The sequence below is a fragment of the Lepidochelys olivacea genome, assembly GCF_965140295.1.
Source record: "Lepidochelys olivacea isolate rLepOli2 genome assembly, chromosome: 5".
NCBI lineage: Eukaryota > Metazoa > Chordata > Testudines > Cheloniidae > Lepidochelys > Lepidochelys olivacea.
Genome location: NC_140415.1, coordinates 78,661,018 through 78,679,610, shown reverse-complemented (window position 1 = coordinate 78,679,610; position 18,593 = coordinate 78,661,018). Strand labels below are relative to the sequence as shown.

Genomic DNA, 18,593 nt, shown 5'->3' with positions numbered 1-18,593 from the left:
AAATGAACTGGCTTTTTCTGACATATCATAAAACATTTTACATATGAACATTGGGTATGTGTGGTTGGAAGGTTATAAGAGAGACAGTATTTACTCGTACATAAGAGGGAAAAAATCAAAAGTCCCAGAAAATTTAATTAGAAGTAACTTCATACTCTCTGCCAAAACCTCAAAAGAACACTTTTTTTAAATTAGTCAATTCAAATGAGTTAAAAGAAAAGGAGGACTTGTGGCACCTTAGAGACTAACCAATTTATTAGAGCATAAGCTTTCGTGAGCTACAGCTCACTTCCTCAGATGCATATCGTGGAAACTGCAGCAGGCTTTATATATACACAGAGAATATGAAACAATACCTATTCCCACCCCACTGTCCTGCTGGTAATAGCTTATCTAAAGTGATTTCCATTAGATAAGCTATTACCAGCAGGACAGTGGGGTGGGAATAGGTATTGTTTCATATTCTCTGTGTATATATAAAGCCTGCTGCAGTTTCCACGATATGCATCTGAGGAAGTGAGCTGTAGCTCACGAAAGCTTATGCTCTAATAAATTGGTTAGTCTCTAAGGTGCCACAAGTCCTCCTTTTCTTTTTGCGAATACAGACTAACACGGCTGTTACTCTGAAACCTGTCAAATGAGTTAGTAATTCTTTTAATAAGTAGTTCTAAAAAAATCTCGATAAAAAAAAATCAAGGCTTTTTCTTCTACTCTACTCATGTTTATAAGGCTCTTTTCATCTAATCACTTTCTTCCAATGGACTACTTGGAGAAACAGTGAAACAAACACACTGTATGCAGAATGCTGTCAAATGCACAATGTACACAAACTGAACTTTTGTCAGTTTTTCAGTTACAATAATCTCTAGTGTTATTGTACCATATGAGGTACCAAGCTTTCCGCACAGAAATGTGATTTTGAAGTTAACTGTGTCCGTTTAAGACTGAACGTTCAAATACAAAAAGATTTTTTGTTGTTGTACAGAGATGGATTAGCCATAAATTCCATCACTCCTCTCTCTGAGTTTGTAGTTTTATTCTAGACAAGTAAGCATTACTTTTTGTGTTTTAATGCAGTTCATCTAAAAGTACTAAAATATATACAGACCTATTAGTTTGGTCAAACAAACAATCTGGTCAAACAAACTGAATATTTTATATACCTACATAAGTGGGCCTATGACTATGTTTTGCACATTTATTTTTCCGAAAAAAGTTGCCCACAAACTGCATATTTACAAATAAAAGGCTAAATACTAAAACTCTAAAGAGAGAATTCTCCTCAAAATACGTTTATGAGCCTTATTATGTGTTTGAGAACATAATTTACTATATTTTTGTTACAGGAAGATAACATTGATAAAGGTAGACCACATATGAACTGAACACACTGACCCATTACTGTAAAGTTCAGGGGCAGGAAGCTTCCTTCAACAAAAACAGGAACATTTCACATTTTAGATAGATGTCTGCATGAACAGGACATTTAATGTTGTCCATTACAGTTCTGCACACTGAAAACAAAACCAGAACCAATTACAGAGGAGAGGAAAGCTATCATTTTATAAAAAAATTTGTAAAGTATGTAGACACTGTTTATTTTTTAAAAAATCAATTATATTTAATGGGGGAGAGGGGAGAGATGGGTTGTTTACAAACAAAGCAAGACAGGTTTAGATTTTTCAATAGCTGCACAAAGTTTTAAGAAACCTAGTTACTGAAAAAATAACATGGTAATTGTACGTTTCAAAAGCCCTGATATGGATGAATCTCTCTAACTAGCGATAAGTACCATCTGCCCCTAAAAAGAGACAGATGACACTAAACTGCATCAAAATGAGAATCTCCAGACAGTGACGAGCTCCCAGGAGCTGCTCAATGCCAGCGTTAAAGAGAAGGAACAAAAGAATTTTAAGGAGTAAACATATAGGTTCCTTGAGAAAGGCAAGAGAGAGGGATTTTTATCTTGGAAGGAAGTGGGTTATGTTTTCAGGCCATGGACTGGGGAGATGCAGAAAGTGAGATCTAGGGTAAGCAACGTTATAAAGGGGAATGAGAGGTTATTCCAGGAGAGAGACAGATGTGGGGGAAGAAAGAACATCTGGCAGAAGAAGAAGAGACAGGTAGCTATTTCTGAAACGACAGCATGATTAGCCCGGCAGCGGAGCGGAGGGCTCCCCGGGGAAGGGAGCCAGGGACGCCGGAGGGAGAGCGCTCTGGCAGGGGATGACAGCTGCAGAGAAGTGACTCCCCCGCTCAGGGGATACACACCGCAGCAGGGAAGGGGGGAGACCGCTACCCGGCTCGGGGGGGGGGGGGGTGAGGGAGGTCGCTCTGAAGGGGTCAGAAGACGCCAACGCACCGGGGCAGGTTGGGGGCGGGGCTGCCTGTCACTAGTCCCCGGAGCAGGGCGGAGGCCGGTGTGGGGACGCTGGGGCCCCGGACATGCGGGCGGGTCAGCGCTCTCTGGGTACCGGGCGCCCTGGGCCCGGCGGCTGCGGCTCTGCCCCGCAGGGCACGAAAAAGGCGGCGGGCCCCGCGGATGACAAGGACGCCGCGCGGGAGCAGGGCCTCGCCTCTCACCTCCAGGGTGGACACAGTGCTGGTGAACAAATCCTCGCCGTCCTCCAGCTCCTCAAGCTCGGGCTGCCTGGCGTCCCCGAGCGGCGGGGGCTCCCTCTCCGCCGCCATCTTCCCTTCCGAACTGGGGCGCGAGCTCCGGGTCCCCTCGGTCACGTGACGAAGAGGCCCCGCCCCGTTTAACACGTGACTAGGGCGCGCACCGCCTCCCCTATCTGCGGGTGGGAGCGCGCGAGTTGAGCCGCGGCCGTTCTGGAGCTCTGGCCGCTGCGTGCTCAGAGAGGCGGGGTAGCGGTAGGCCCCGCCCCTCCCCGCGGCCGGTCCCAGTGTCGGTGGCTGTGGAGAGAATGGCCTCCTCTCAGCCGCGGCCACCCCGCGCCGGCCGGCCGGGCCCCAGGTCCCCGGAGGCGGGACGGGCTCGAGGCGAGGGCGGGCTTAGCTGCGTCCACTCCTGGGCCGGCTCGTGGCGCAGGGCAGGGACGCGGAGTGGCGCTGTGCGGCGGCGGGGCTGCTGCTTTCCGCGGCGCGGCCCTGCCCTGCGCGGGGCCCCCGGCTCACGCCCCCGCCCTCGCCCTCCCTGTGCTGGCCATGGAAGTCCGCCACTGGCCGGCAGCTCTTCAGCTGTCCGAAGTCACGCGCTGGCCCCAGTTCCTTGCTCTGAGGGTTGGTTTATCATTGTGCGCCGCGGATGTGGCCCACAAAGTGTTAGCTGGGCCGTAGGCTGAGAACCACAGTATCTCCCACCCGCCCACATACACACACACGCACCCCGATGCCCAGCGCCCTCCACAGAGCGGAACCAGAAGCCAGGGATGGGGGTGGCGGTCAGGGCCCTCGACTCCGGATCCCCTGTGCAGTGCCTAGGGACAATCCTGATTTGGGGGGCTTTTTCTTATATAGGTACCTATTACCCCCACCCACCTACTGTCCTCATTTTTCACACTTGCTATTTGGTCATCGGAGCAGTGCTGGGCAGGAAGCGAGGACCCAGACCCCACTGCAACCCCAGACCCTGCTCTGCAGGGCCTGGCAACAGCTGGGACCCGGAGCCTGAGCCAGCTGGGCAGCAGCCTGTGTAGTGGCACAAACTGCTCCCTGGCAGAATTTCCTATGTAGGTTGTACTGAGCATGCCACTACGCTGGCAGCCTGGACCCCGAGCCTGCTCAGCAGACTGGACCCATGAGTCCACCCTGCGGGGCTAGGCAGCAGCCAGCTGCCTGGAGCCTGCTGTGGGGAACCAGGTGGTAGTCTGCCACCCAGACCCTGAGCCTGCCAGCTGCCTAAACCCCAGAGCTTGCTGTGCGGAGCCAGCAGCAACCCAGGCCCTGGGGCCGGAGCTCGGCCATAGTCGTGTGCTAATTGGGCCGCATGCGGGCTGAGGGTTGAGAACCGCTGCTCTGAGATTAGGCCCATGTTAGCTCTGTGGGAGGACCCTTTTAGTAATGATCTAGTAGGTTTCAAAAGGCACAGGGAGCCCCCAATCATGCATAGTTTCATATTTTTAAATCTCATGATTTAAGCAAATCTTAATTGTTTTGGTTCTTCTTCCCTGCACTGGCAGAGTCTGTGAAGTGTTTAGGGGGCTCTCATTAGGACCATTAAAACCCTCTAAATAGTATCTGCATTTCAGAATTTTTCAGGGGAGGAGAAGGAGCCCAAGACCACTCTTCTCCCCTCATTTTATATCAACGTTTGGATTAAGTTTCTTTCTGACAGTTAATTAACTTTATGTACTGCTAACTCTGTTTGTGATATGGAGGGGAGAATCATTAATTAAGGTGTTTTTGGCCTGAAGAAAAATGTAAGTGATAAATGATTTTTGAGTTTTGCTCTTGGAAGATATGAAACTACTACGTGAATTGTTGCCACAGCGAAGAAATTTTAAGGACAGGTGATCAGTATGTATAAACATAGCTAGCCGTTTTCACACAGATTCAAAGAAATTTCAAACGGTAAGTTAAGATGCTGTTAGTTCAGCAATTGCAGAGACACAAACCCTCAGCAATAGTACAAACCGACACACACAATGCTGAGTATTAAAGCCTATTTTATAAGCGGAGAGCTACAAGTATTAGGTCCTGATCTTGGGAAGATGCAGTTATATAACTAGCATTTAGGTACATTAGTAGTCCCATTGACTTCAGTGGCATATTCATGTGAGTAAGTGTTTGAAAGACCTAGCCTTATGTTATTACTTCTAAATGGCTCTTATTGTATTCACTGTGATTTGGTTCATAAATTCTGATCTTGTTCCAAAATCTTAAGGTATATTATAAAGCTCATTTTAAAATACTTCATGTCAAGTGTCAATGGTGTTAGCAGCAGGGTCTAGCTATGGGGCATTAGCGAATACAGTCAAATCAAGTTTAGTGTATAAATAATTTATGATTTATCAGCACAGAAGTATTTTTCAATTTATATTTTCCTTTATAGAAAGCAGCTTTTGAAAAAAGTTGTTTTTTAAGCATGCTATTCCTTTACTAGAAAAGGTGGGCAAACTATGGCTCACGGGACCGTCCTGCCCGGCCCTTGAGCTCCCGGCCAGGGAAGCTAGTCCTTTCCACCCCCCGCTATCCTCCCTTCCCCACAGCCTCAGCTCGCTGCGCCGGCTGCACTCTGGCCCGCCGCTCCTGCCAGGCAGTGGAGCGGCGTGGCTGGCTTCGGCCGTGCGGCGGGGCTGTGAGCGCCTGCTGCTCTAAGCGGCATGGTAAGGGAGCAGGCGGTGGGAGGGCGGTTGGATAGGCGGAGGGAAGTCCTGGGAGGAGGCAGTTAGGGGACAAGGAGCAGAGGGGATGGACGTGTCAGAGGTTCTGAGGGGGGCAGTCAGGGGGCGGGAAGGGGTGGATAGGGGGCGGGACCAGGCTGTTTGGGGAGGCGCAGTCTTCCCTACCCGGCTCTTCATACAGTTTCGCAACCCCGATGTAGCCCTCGGGCCAAAAAGTTTGCCCCTGTAGCAAAAAACAGAAAGATTCATCAGTTATTTGAGTTGTTTATTAATTTGATCATGGTAAAACATTTGTTAGCTCAGCATTCCTCTGTTCTGTGGGGACTGTTAATCTTTGAAGTGTTTGAGTTTATTTCTACACTGTGTCCACTGCAGACTAAATGAATACTGTAATATATTCTAAGCTCTTTGGGGCTCGTTAGAACTTCTGACTCAAACTGACTTCAATAATCATTGGAGCAGGGATGATGAATACCCTAACTACTGGGCTACTGGCTGGGTGGACAGACACCCCCATCACCACCACCCAGACCCAAAACCAAACAAACTGGCTGTCTTTTATGCAGGTTAAGTGTGCTCAGAACACACCTAGTGGATCTGGTCCTGCAGGTGAGGGAATGCTGAATTTGAGAATGTGTGAGCTAAGGTGCCGAGCAGCTCAGTGGAATCAGGACTTAGATGGTCTTGCGCATGCTCACCAGTGGAAACATGGCATCTACAGGGCTAGGGGACAGTTGAACAGGGGGGTTTGAAGATTTCAGTGAAGATTTCAAATGTTGGGTTAGGCACCCAAGTCCCTTTTTGGATCTAGCTTAATGTGCCTTCTCTTTGTTGCTCTCAAATGTGAAATGAAAACAAAGGAAAGAATGAAGTCATACATATTTTTCTTTCAGGCTTTGCTCCCCTCACTCTCCCCCCCCCCCCACACCAGCATTGCCACATCACCAGAAAAGACAAAGAAGTGGTCTACAAACCATGGAATTGTCATGTATGACTAACATATATGACTGTCTGGACAAGGCTATGTTCAGAAACAGTTGCAGGAAGTGCTTAACAAAGAGCTCCCTCAGGAAAGGTGTTGACACTTCTCAGGTTCTGAATGAGTGTCCTCCACTCCTTCTCACTTCAGAGCAAGTTATAGGTTTTCAGTTCTTAGCAGAAAGTGCTCATCCCCTCTCTGGATTGAAATCTTACAGATCTGTCTCCCAAAACAAAAAAACAAACAAAAAAAATCTTTAAATTCTGGAACAATTTTTAAAATTGTGGAACTTCAATTAACAACTTTAGATATTTGCTGTTGATATGAAGGAGTCTTGTAATGCTGTAGGTTCTAAAAACTTTTTTGTTTTAAAGAAAAATATTTTACTTCAGTGTAAGGGTTTAAACAAACTCATGCTTATTAAAATAAACTTAAAATGGACTTCAGAAGATACTGAACTAAAGAAACAAAATAAAGATGGTCCGTTTCACTGGCACTGGAAAGTACATTTTTTCAAAACACAGCTATTTTTCACCTGCCTGCACCAGATAAGACTAGTAGTGAATCCAGCCTACACTGCTAGTAATAGACGTGAAATGAAAACCACTTATAAGGCTTCAATAAGTCTTAACGTACTGGTGTCATAGATGTTAAGTAAGTCTTGGTAACTTGCAATGTGTATACTGGGTTTTATTGTGGGAAGAGAAACCAGGTAAATTGTTTCCCTAAACTCAATGCTCAAAATATTCAAATACAGTCAGAAAGGATATTTCTCCCACCTCTAAATATTTTTATGTGGTTTGTATATCATTGTGGGACCCAGCGGATTTTAGCTAGGTTAGTTATTTCTAGATCTTTGTAGGCTTCCTGTTCCACTATTCCACTTCTGCAAATTTCTCAAATACATAACTGGGAATGTACAGTGTTAGTTTATTTGGAAATTATTATTCTACTAAAAAGGGCATATTTTGTACTCTGGCCTTACATCATAAAAATGTCAGCTTTATCTTTGTTCTTTTTTATTAGGAAGATTATATATTTATTATTCTCTCTAAAAGGTTGGGAAGTATATCAACATACTATAGTGCTTAGGTACAATTATCTTATGGCTTTCCACTGGTTTTAAGGAATTAATGAGACAGTTTAACTATTTCTAGGACTTCATTTAGATTCAAACCAACATGGTTAGTGTTAATGTGGCTAGACTATTAACCTATGTCTCAGGTACTCTGGAGTACCTATTACACCATTTAATAAAGTATTCCACAGAAACAAATCAGAACAAAGTCAAAGAACAGACATAAGGTGTTATGGTCACTCCTAACAACAGTATTCACAGTTTTAAACTTGTTCTTTGACTACAGAATAAAATGTTAATTATAACATGTTTTTACTTAATCTGGCAAATCCTTCAGAAATGTGTGGCCATATCTGGTGTCACAGAATATAACAGCAAGACCCTCACTTACTTTTGGTTGGACAAAGGAATATATGCCATATCTGAACCTATATATAAAGTCTAACTGATTGCTCTATCTTAGTCAACCTGTACTTTCCATGATTTCACTGTATGTTTGTTTCAACATGTATCAGAGTGGATAAACGTCAGTGATACCCATTTTTTTATTTAAAAAATGGATTTTTTTACATTTACATTTGATTTCTTTGATGTAGATTAATGCATTTTTCTTTTAAAAAAAACAAACTTTTAAAAATTAAGTTTAAAATTATGAGAACCTATATTAAGTCTTAAACTCACTAGAAACTACTAAAATAAATTAAAAATAACATTCAAACAGTATATGTTGGCTGCCAAAGTTTTAAAGAAAGTCAGACCTCTTAACTGGTGGAAGTTGCTTAGCTAAGCACCTAGAATTGGTGATTTAAAATCACTCCCCGCTGAGATATACTGAGCCCAGTTCTCTCCTAAGAGATATCTGTGGAACTCTCATGCATGCATGTCTGAAGGCTTAGAACATCTAGTCATTTTAGTTTATGTACATTGGTATAACTGAATTCCCAGCATTTTTTCTCCTTTCTCATCTGTCATCTCAATTCTTGTCAATAGCCAACTATTTTTCAAATCAGTATTTAAAAAGAACAATGTCAGCTTTTAAAAAAAAAATCCAGTAAGGATAGCATAATAGAAAGGGACCTACAGAGGCTGGATATAACAAAATGAGACTCATCTTGGGAAAATGCAGATTAGTAGATCTTGGTGGGGAAATAACCCAAAACACAGATAGGCAAATGAGAGAGAAAGAAACTGGGAAACCAATAATGCTGAAAAAGAACTCAAGGTGATAGTGAAAACCCAACTGTATACAAGCTTGCAATGTGTAATTGAAAAACAAACAAACAAAAAATACCAAATACCAAAACAATGTGGCAATGTGATTTTTTTCATATCACAGAGCAAGAAGGTATTAGTTCCTCTATGTACTGCATACCGTATTACTCACAAAAAAGAACTTTAATGTTGCAAAGTCAAGTGCCGCTGCAACCTTAATTTGGCCAGTTTGTACATATGCATTATGATACATTCTATAATTACATAATCACACCGTTTTTTCCACTGGACCTTGAGTCATTCAGTGCATACAATGCATGTTGCTCACTTAATGATCAGCTATTATATATTTTGTTTTCTCCTTGGTCTGTGTGTAGCTCCATGCCTTATTTATTGCATGTTGTTCAACCTCTGCTCCGAATACAGAATTACCAATTTCCTCAGGGACTTTCCTGTGATGCTTATCACTATAGCATCTGAGTGCTTCACAAACATTAATGAATGTTTCCACAATGCCCTTGTGAGATAGGGTGGTACTGTACCATTTTAGAGATGGGGAGCTAAAGCACACAGAGATAAACGTCCAAAGTATTCACTAATTTTAGGTGCCTGGTCTGAAATGCCTAGGACCTGATTTTTCAGAATATGTAATGTTTAAAGTAGTCTTCTTGCCCACTCCACCTCTGTATCTATCCCACCAGCTCCCAGTGTCTCCCCCAACACCCAGGATCCTTGTCCCAATCTACTCCTTCCACACTTCCCTTCTCCCCTCCAGGGTAGGCACCCCTGTGTATTTCAGTCAGTCAGCTTCATCCTCCACAATGCCTGCTACGGTCTCCCTGCTTTGTGTTTTCATGTCTGGCACCACATTGGCCTGTGGAAGCTGGGAGGAACCATTGTAGGAAAAATCCTGCTTAGTCCTTGCATGCCTGGGCCTGGAGCATGCTCAGTTCTTTGTGAATGGTGCACACCCAATCTCCTCAGAGCTCCTATGCAGATGGAATCTGGAGAATTTGGTTGCCAAACTCTAAGACGCCTCTACAGATCACGTGCAAACTGAGATTTTTCAAAGGCTTATAACTTGGGCAAAATTAGGTAGTTTTCCATAGCAACAGCAAAAGGCTCAGCCTTGACACCAGGGTGATGCCCCTGCTGAATTTCAGGTTCCTGCTCCAAAGCATGGAGGCACTGGAGTTTCTCAATACAATGGTTGTAAGCAGGCCTGCCGACAAAGGGTGTTGTCCTTGAAATGTTCTAACAACAGTTAAAACTAATAAATCAGAGATTGGTGTTTGGACTCAGACGCAGTATCTATCACCTGTTAAAAATCCTCACTGCCCACCCACCTCCCCAGATTAGTGAAAACTGGACCCAGATTGAAGGTAAAAAAAAGATTTTATTTAGGGAAACAAACAACTGGGAACCCAAGGGTTAAACAGAGAACAGTAAAATGACTCAGTGGCTTTGAACCAGTTGGGTTTGAAGCCTGGCTCCTGTACAACCCTGAATAAGCTATGGATATCTGTACTAAAGTCCATTTTATACTTGCAGAGTGATGTCATGATTGGCCAGCAGACAGCTGGTCTCAACCCAGGTTATTGCAGTGGCCATTAGGTTTTGGACCTTCCACTGCTGAAGATGGTGTCTAGCAGGAGGAACATGGAACCTGATGGAGCCGAGTGGAACAGCCCAGGACACTCCTCGATGATCTGCAGATGAGTATCGATGACAGATGTTGACTCTCGGAGTGCCTGCATATAACCGGCTTACAGGCTGCCTCCGTGGCGTACAGCATTCAATGCTGGACGCGGCGGCCTTATTTAAACTCTAGTGCGTGAAAGCCCTAGTGTGCAAGACCCTTCTGGCATTTTCCCTGCCATTATGGAAAAAGGGCACCAAAGTTCGATAAAGAAGGGCTTACAATATGGAGTCCTAATAGCCGTTTAGCTATATTCAAAATGGCAAAGCCAACAAAATGGCATCCATTGCCCTAAGTCTACATAAGCATCATATAAACTATATAAACAGTACAACATTAACATCACATAATACAGAAACTTAGAGAACATCACAGAAACCTAATATAAAGTTCTACAAGGGGGCAATTGCCCAGGGGCCCAGACAATTTAAAAGGGTCTGGGGGCTCACGGCAGTGCAATGGGGCTAGGGCAGGCTTCCTGCCCGCCCTCACTCCACGCCACACCCAGAAGCAGCCAACATGTTCCTGCGGCCCCTGGGGAGGGGGTCTCCATGGGCTGTCCCCACCCTGAGTGCCAACTCTGCAGCTTCCATTGGCCAGGAAATGTGGACAATGGAAGCTATGGGGGCAGTTTCAGGCAGCAGCGCACAGAGACCCCCTAGGCCCCCTGCCTAGGATCCGCTGAAAGAGGGGTGTGCCGGTTGCTTTGGGAGCCGCCCAAGGTAAACGCCGAGCCCCTGACTCCCTCTTGAACCCCAACCCACTGCCCCAGCCCAGAGCCCGCCCCCAAACTGCCTCCCAGATCCTGCACCCCACACCCCCTCTTGCACCCAAACTCCCTCCCAAAGCTCGTACCCCACACTCCCTCCCTCTCCAAACTCTGTGTCCCAGCCTGGTGAAAGTGAAGGAGGGTGAGGGGATGGAATGGGCAGGGGCAGTGCTTCAGAGAAGGGGTGGGACAGGGCGTGGCCTCAGGGAGTGGGCAGGGCAAGGGAAGGGTCTTTGGGATTACAAGATTAGACAGTTGGCAACCCTACCGGGCGGGCATGTGGAAGCCCTGGCCATGCCAGAAGAGCGCACCCAGCAGCGCAGCCGGCAGCTCGCTGGGCACCAGCCAGTGCAGGCACAGCACCACCCAAATGTCAGGCAGACCGCGTCTGCGCAGGTGCAGCTTGTGCGTGCGTGAGGGCCCATTGACTATTTTTGGGCCCGGAATTGCTGTCGGCAGGCCTAGTTTTAATAGGGTTTTTTGGACAAGGGCAAAACACTATTTTTTCCCTAATCTTTCTCAGAAACCCGTGAATCATTTTTGCGGAACCTTTCCAAAATAATTCAGCCTGAGGCACGCTAAAGTTTGCCAAAAAGATGTAAACAACAAGATCTTATAATAGAAAGTGTTGGACAACCTTAATTCCTTATAGGTGGCACCACCAGCAACACCTATAATATTACACATCCCTGCTAGCTGCTTGCCATGCCTCTCTGCCAGCCGCCATAGTGGTCGCTTGCCATGCCTCTCCGCCAGCTGCCTGCTCAACAAGATGTCTTCAGGGCCCTGCCCCACTTAATACAGCTCTCACTGATTTCAGCTGTTAGTGGGGGAGCCTCATTGCTGGTGCACACTGGGCAGCCTCTTGCAATAGAATCATAGAATCATAGAATATCAGGGTTGGAAGGGACCCCAGAAGGTCATCTAGTCCAACCCCCTGCTCAAAGCAGGACCAATTCCCAGTTAAATCATCCCAGCCAGGGCTTTGTCAAGCCTGACCTTAAAAACCTCTAAGGAAGGAGATTCTACCACCTCCCTAGGTAACGCATTCCAGTGTTTCACCACCCTCTTAGTGAAAAAGTTTTTCCTAATATCCAATCTAAACCTCCCCCACTGCAACTTGAGACCATTACTCCTCGTTCTGTCATCTGCTACCATTGAGAACAGTGTAGAGCCATCCTCTTTGGAACCCCCTTTCAGGTAGTTGAAAGCAGCTATCAAATCCCCCCTCATTCTTCTCTTCTGCAGGCTAAACAATCCCAGCTCCCTCAGCCTCTCCTCATAACTCATGTGTTCCAGTCCCCTAATCATTTTTGTTGCCCTTTGCTGGACTCTCTCCAATTTATCCACATCCTTCTTGAAGTGTGGGGCCCAAAACTGGACACAGTACTCCAGATGAGGCCTCACTAATGTCAAATAGAGGGGAACGATCACATCCCTCGATCTGCTCGCTATGCCCCTACTTATACATCCCAAAATGCCATTGGCCTTCTTGACAACAAGGGCACACTGCTGACTCCTATCCAGCTTCTCGTCCACTGTCACCCCTAGGTCCTTTTCCGCAGAACTGCTGCCTAGCCATTCGGTCCCTAGTCTGTAGCTGTGCATTGGGTTCTTCCATCCTAAGTGCAGGACCCTGCACTTATCCTTATTGAACCTCATCAGATTTCTTTTGGCCCAATCCTCCAATTTGTCTAGGTCCTTCTGTATCCTATCCCTCCCCTCCAGCGTATCTACCGCTCCTCCCAGTTTAGTATCATCCGCAAATTTGCTAAGAGTGCAATCCACACCATCCTCCAGATCATTTATGAAGATATTGAACAAAACTGGCCCCAGGACCGACTCCACTTGATACCGGCTGCCAACTAGACATGGAGCCATTGATCACTACCCGTTGAGCCCGACAATCTAGCCAGCTTTCTACCCACCTTATAGTGCATTCACCAGCCCATAATTCCTTAACTTGCTGACAAGAATACTGTAGGAGACCGTGTCAAAAGCTTTGCTAAAGTCAAGAAACAATACATCCACTGCTTTCCCTTCATCCACAGAACCAGTAATCTCATCATAAAAGGCGATTAGATTAGTCAGGCATGACCTTCCCTTGGTGAATCCATGCTGGCTGTTCCTGATCACTTTCCTCTCATGCAAGTGCTTCAGGATTGATTCTTTGAGGACCTGCTCCATGATTTTTCCAGGGACTGAGGTGAGGCTGACTGGCCTGTAGTTCCCAGGATCCTCCTTCTTCCCTTTTTTAAAGACGGGCACTACATTAGCCTTTTTCCAGTCATCCAGGACTTCCCCCGTTCGCCACGAGTTTTCAAAGATAATGGCCAATGGCTCTGCAATCACAGCCGCCAATTCCTTCAGCACTCTCGGATGCAACTCGTCCGGCCCCATGGACTTGTGCACGTCCAGCTTTTCTAAATAGTCCCTAACCACCTCTATCTCCACAGAGGGCTGGCCATCTCTTCCCCATTTTGTGATGCCCAGCGCAGCAGTCTGGGAGCTGACCTTGTTAGTGAAAACAGAGGCAAAAAAAGCATTGAGTACATTAGCTTTTTCCACATCCTCTGTCACTAGGTTGCCTCCCTCATTCAGTAAGGGGCCCACACATTCCTTGGCTTTCTTCTTGTTGCCAACATACCTGAAGAAACCCTTCTTGTTACTCTTGACATCTCTGGCTAGCTGCAGCTCCAGGTGCGATTTGGCCCTCCTGATATCATTCCTACATGCCTGAGCAATATTTTTATACTCTTCCCTGGTCATATGTCCAACCTTCCACTTCTTGTAAGCTTCTTTTTTATGTTTAAGATCCGCTAGGATTTCACCATTAAGCCAAGCTGATCGCCTGCCATATTTACTATTCTTTCGACTCATCGGGATGGTTTGTCCCTGTAACCTCAACAGGGATTCCTTGAAATACAGCCAGCTCTCCTGGACTCCTTTCCCCTTCAAGTTAGTCCCCCAGGGGATCCTGGCCATCCGTTCCCTGAGGGAGTCGAAGTCTGCTTTCCTGAAGTCCAGGGTCCGTATCCTGCTGCTTACCTTTCTTCCCTGCGTCAGGATCCTGAACTCAACCAACTCATGGTCACTGCCTCCCAGATTCCCATCCACTTTTGCTTCCCCCACTAATTCTACCCGGTTTGTGAGCAGCAGGTCAAGAAAAGCGCCCCCCCCTAGTTGGACACTGAGATAGAGACACTGCCCTAAAGTAGGTCTAGTACTTAGACCCAGGTCTCAGTGATTTCAGCTTTACAGCATGTAACAAGACTCACAATTGAGTCCAAATTGGCTCTTATCATACTATAGACAGAGGAAGGGTCAAATGATGTCTACAACCCTTAAACAAGACCTACACTAGCAAGTGCAGGTACCTATCCTCACCCTTTCTCCTCACTGGGCTTTGGAACCCATGTCCCCGGCCCAGCGAGTGCTGTCCAGTTGAGGGTGAGTCCCTCTATTGGGGTGCGCTAGGTACAGTTCTGCTGCCCTTGGTTCATACAACAAGGATAACAACCCTTTATTACTCCTGCCCCAAGAGCAAGGAAACTGGGTATCCAACATCAGCCACAAGTGATCATTTGGGCAAGCAGTCCCATCATGCTGAGCACCTAGGCAGTGTGGGCGTATCCATGCAAACAAGATCAGCTCCTGAAGTCTTTTTCCACAGCTCACCACTAGATGTCGGGGAGAGCTCATCCAGACAGGATTGAAAACTTAAATACATTAGAATCAGTCTGCAGTAGAGTTTGAGCTTGTCAGCACAGCTGAAGAGAGGGCAGTAAAGGTGGCGTCAAGCCACTTTTACAACTCCTAAATTCTGTGGTCAGCAAGGAGCTGAGCTGGGTTCCTGAACCAGTTAAATTGGTTCAGGAAGTTTCTCAATTGAGGCAGGGGCTATTACAGCAGACTTGAAACACCAGAATGCAGCAGTACTCCCAGCAACATCCCGCCACTCCCTGGCCATTTACCCACTTCCCCACAATACATTCTCCCAGTGACAAGGAATTCCCAGGCTGGGAATCCATAGCTGGCTGATAGAGCTAACTATACAGTCCCTTTGGGCCACTAGAGGAGCACAAAAGGTAAGTAGATGAGGTCTGAATCTGGCCTTATTTGTAGAAGGTGGCTAAGTGACATGTAACAGGGAGGCATAACCAACCAAACCCCTTTGAAAGATGTAAACACCATTGAGAAATTGAAATATTGCCTTGCGCTAATTCTAAGAGAAATGGGAAGAAATTAAGAAAAGGAAAATTTAGGCTGACTATCAGAAGGAAATTTCCTAGCAGTGAAAGAAATGCAAGAAGCCCCAGCCATTCCTCAAACACTTAAAAACAAAAGACTAGAAAAGTTTTAGAGCCTTGATTTTTCTCTCTTAGAATAATCTAAAAAGGAAGAACTGGAGGCAACATGCTAGCTCCTGAGTGGTCAAAATCGACACCCTCTTACACAGTTAAAGACTCCACTATGAGTCAGCCTTCATGGGAAAAATTATAAAATACAAATATTTACACATGTCTTTCCAACCCACCTTCCAATCAGCCAACAAGCATTACATCTAATGTTAAGATATAAGGTCCATATAAAAACAGCTGTTACTTTTCCAGAAAACCATTTGAACCTTGAACATTTCACAGCATATTTTACACATCAATATTAATTTTTTCCAGCACGCTTTTTAAAAATTCTTTGATGACAGTGAGTGCACAGTGATTCTAATTTCTCTGTGAGATGTTAATATACCCTTTATATGAGAATGTGAGCCATCCCTATTCCATTAGCATATTCACTCATGGAGTTTGGAGTACTTTTAAACAAAGTTGTGTAATATTTTTGTCTCATTCAAATAAAGCAATGGGAATTACCATTCTCCATTTGCATCTAGTGCTGCATACAATACTTTAGGATGTACAAATCAGTGTATGCCTTTGCTTCAGTTCCCACAAATGCATTGGTATCATCAGGAGAGGATGCCAGGCTTCACCCTGGTAACAGCATCAGGATGGGGCAGAAAAATGGATGGTATATGCCAATCATAGCTGAGAATAACTGAGCAAGGAGTCAGAGTAACAGCCGTGTTAGTCTGTATTCGCAAAAAGAAAAGGAGTACTTGTGGCACCTTAGAGACTAACCAATTTATTTGAGCATGAGCTTTCGTGAGCTACAGCTCACTTCATCGGATGCATACCGTGGAAACTGCAGCAAACTTTATATACACACAGAGAATATGAAACAATACCTCCTCCCACCCCACTGTCCTGCTGGTAATAGCTTATCTAAAGTGATCATCAGGTTGGGCCATTTCCAGCACAAATCCAGGTTTTCTCACCCTCCACCCCCCCACACAAATTCACTCTATCACCAGCAGGAAATGTACCACATGAATATTTATGCTCATAATATATTATGAAACAAAACAGTATATCTGGCTACAGTATAACAAATAGGATAAATTAATCAGATGACCTCTATAAACCTTTTTCTTCTTATGAAATAGCCATGTACAGAATTCAAATTCACCACGTTTTAGTCTCTATAGCCCAACTGAAAACAATGTTGCAAATATTTGATCTGGGATATTCAAAATTAGAGCTGTGCTGCTTCGTAATGTTCATATAAGTTATGTGGTAGGTTCCCTGACTGGAGGAGTGTATGGGGACTTCTAGCAAGACTAGCAAGATGTGCAAGTTAAAAATGCCATTACCCTGAATATTCTGTAATGAGACACTGAAATCACCTTCCACAAGCATTTGTGATATTATGTAGGTATAGTGCCATTCTTGCTTAGACTGATAAGGCTTTTCTTTTGTTTTCAATAACCTATGTACATGATAGCCCTGTAATATTTACAATAGAAAAAAGTTTTAAAAGAAAACATCAGTCATTCAAATGTTCATGTAAGCATGGCTAAAACAAAATCATTTTCAAATTTGAATGGGTGTTTGTAGATTTATTTATTGCAGTGTTTGCTCAGCTATGCATTTGGTCCTCATCTTAGTTTGGGTAAAATTCACACTTGTGCATAGAGCTAGCCCAAAGTCTATACAATACTAAAGGCCAATTTAAGCCCTATGTGACTTTGCATCCCGTAATGCTTTATAGAAATATGCTTATTAGTGTAAGCAGTGTCAGGATGAGCTCCACCCTGACATCTGGTGGTGAGGTGTGGCAAGTTGTGGAAAAGAACTTCAGGGCCAATCTCATTTGCATAGGCACACCCACCACGCCTAGAATGAGACCATAGCTGCCCAAATGGTCACTTTGGCTGCTGTGGGATCCCCAGTGTCTCTGTTATTGGGGCAGGAAGAATAAATTGTTATTACCCTGATTATGGGAACTGTGCTTGGAACTGTACGTGGCCTTTTGTTATGATGGAGGGATTCACCATCAACTAAGTAGCACTCGCTAGGCAAGGGTCATGGGTTCCAAAACTGTGTGAATGGAGAGAGGCTGGGGACAAGTATTAATACTTGGTGGCATGGGCCCCTTGGTGAGGGCCTTACATGCTGATTGCACTTCCTCCTCTCTCCACTGTGGAATATCAGAGCTAATTTTGATTTCATTAGAAGTCTAGTTATAGGCTGCTGAGCTCACTTTGGGCTGACAGTGCACCAGCACTGGGGCTCCCCTACTATAAGCTGAATTCACCTAAGAGCTGAAATCACTGAGTGTTGTGGTAAGTAGTGGGGGAGCCTGAAGATATATTGTAGAGCAGTTTGCGGGATGGCTGGAGTGCCTTGCGGACCGGCTGGTGAAGCAGTTTGACGTGGAGCAGTTTGTGGATGGCAGGAGCTGCTTGTGGGCCATGGAGCTGAGCGAAGGAGCTCGTGGGGCGGCTGGCGGAGCGGAGCGCAGCTGAGTGAAGGAGTTTGTGGGGCGGCTGGCGGAGCGGAGCGCTGCTATGGGGCGGTCAGCTTCAGATCATGTAAGGTGCCTCTTACCCCCGTCCCATCTCCACCCAGGTTGGGAGGTAAAGCTCCACAGATAAACTTTCGAACTCTGGGGCTGCCCTGACCAGGGACAGAGACTTTTGGGGCATTGGACTTTTGGGACTTTGGGTGATTTGGGGTTGCTGGACTCAAGAACCAAAGGGAAAAGGGCATGCCCCAATTTGCTTGGGGTGGGTTTTTTTTGCTCATGGGTTGTGTTATGAATCCTGTTGGTGGTGTTTCCCCAACATAATGCCATATTGTTTCTCTCTGTTATTAAAAGGCTTTTCCTACACTCAGACTATGTGCTTGTGAGAGGGGAAGTATTGCCTCTTGGAGGCGCCCAGCGGCGGTGGTATATATTTGTCCCAGGTCACTGGGTGGGGGCTTGAGCCGGTTTGCATTGTGTTATTTGAATGGATCCCCTAGATATTGAACCCGGCCCTTGTTGCTGCCAACTCTGACGGGCAGAAGGGTTACATTAGTATAAATATGATATAACTTGAATATGTTTTATGTAACATCTTTGCAAAGGTTATGAGCTACTGAATATATTCATCCTATTTGTATGCATGTATCATTTTGATATGTGAAGTTATGAGTGTTGACTCTATG

The 18,593-nt window shown here is 45.5% G+C and overlaps 1 protein-coding gene across 1 annotated transcript in view; it reads right to left on the bottom strand.

The window, feature by feature from the left end:
• SNX2 (sorting nexin 2) overlaps window positions 1-2,921 on the bottom strand; it is a 55,764-nt gene extending 52,843 nt beyond the window's left edge. The window contains exon 1 of the mRNA XM_084627710.1: window positions 2,584-2,921. Within this exon, the coding sequence (XP_084483836.1) occupies window positions 2,584-2,691 (108 nt within the window). The 5' untranslated portion in view covers window positions 2,692-2,921. The remainder of the gene's footprint in view (window positions 1-2,583) is intronic.
• Window positions 2,922-18,593: the final 15,672 nt, after the last annotated feature.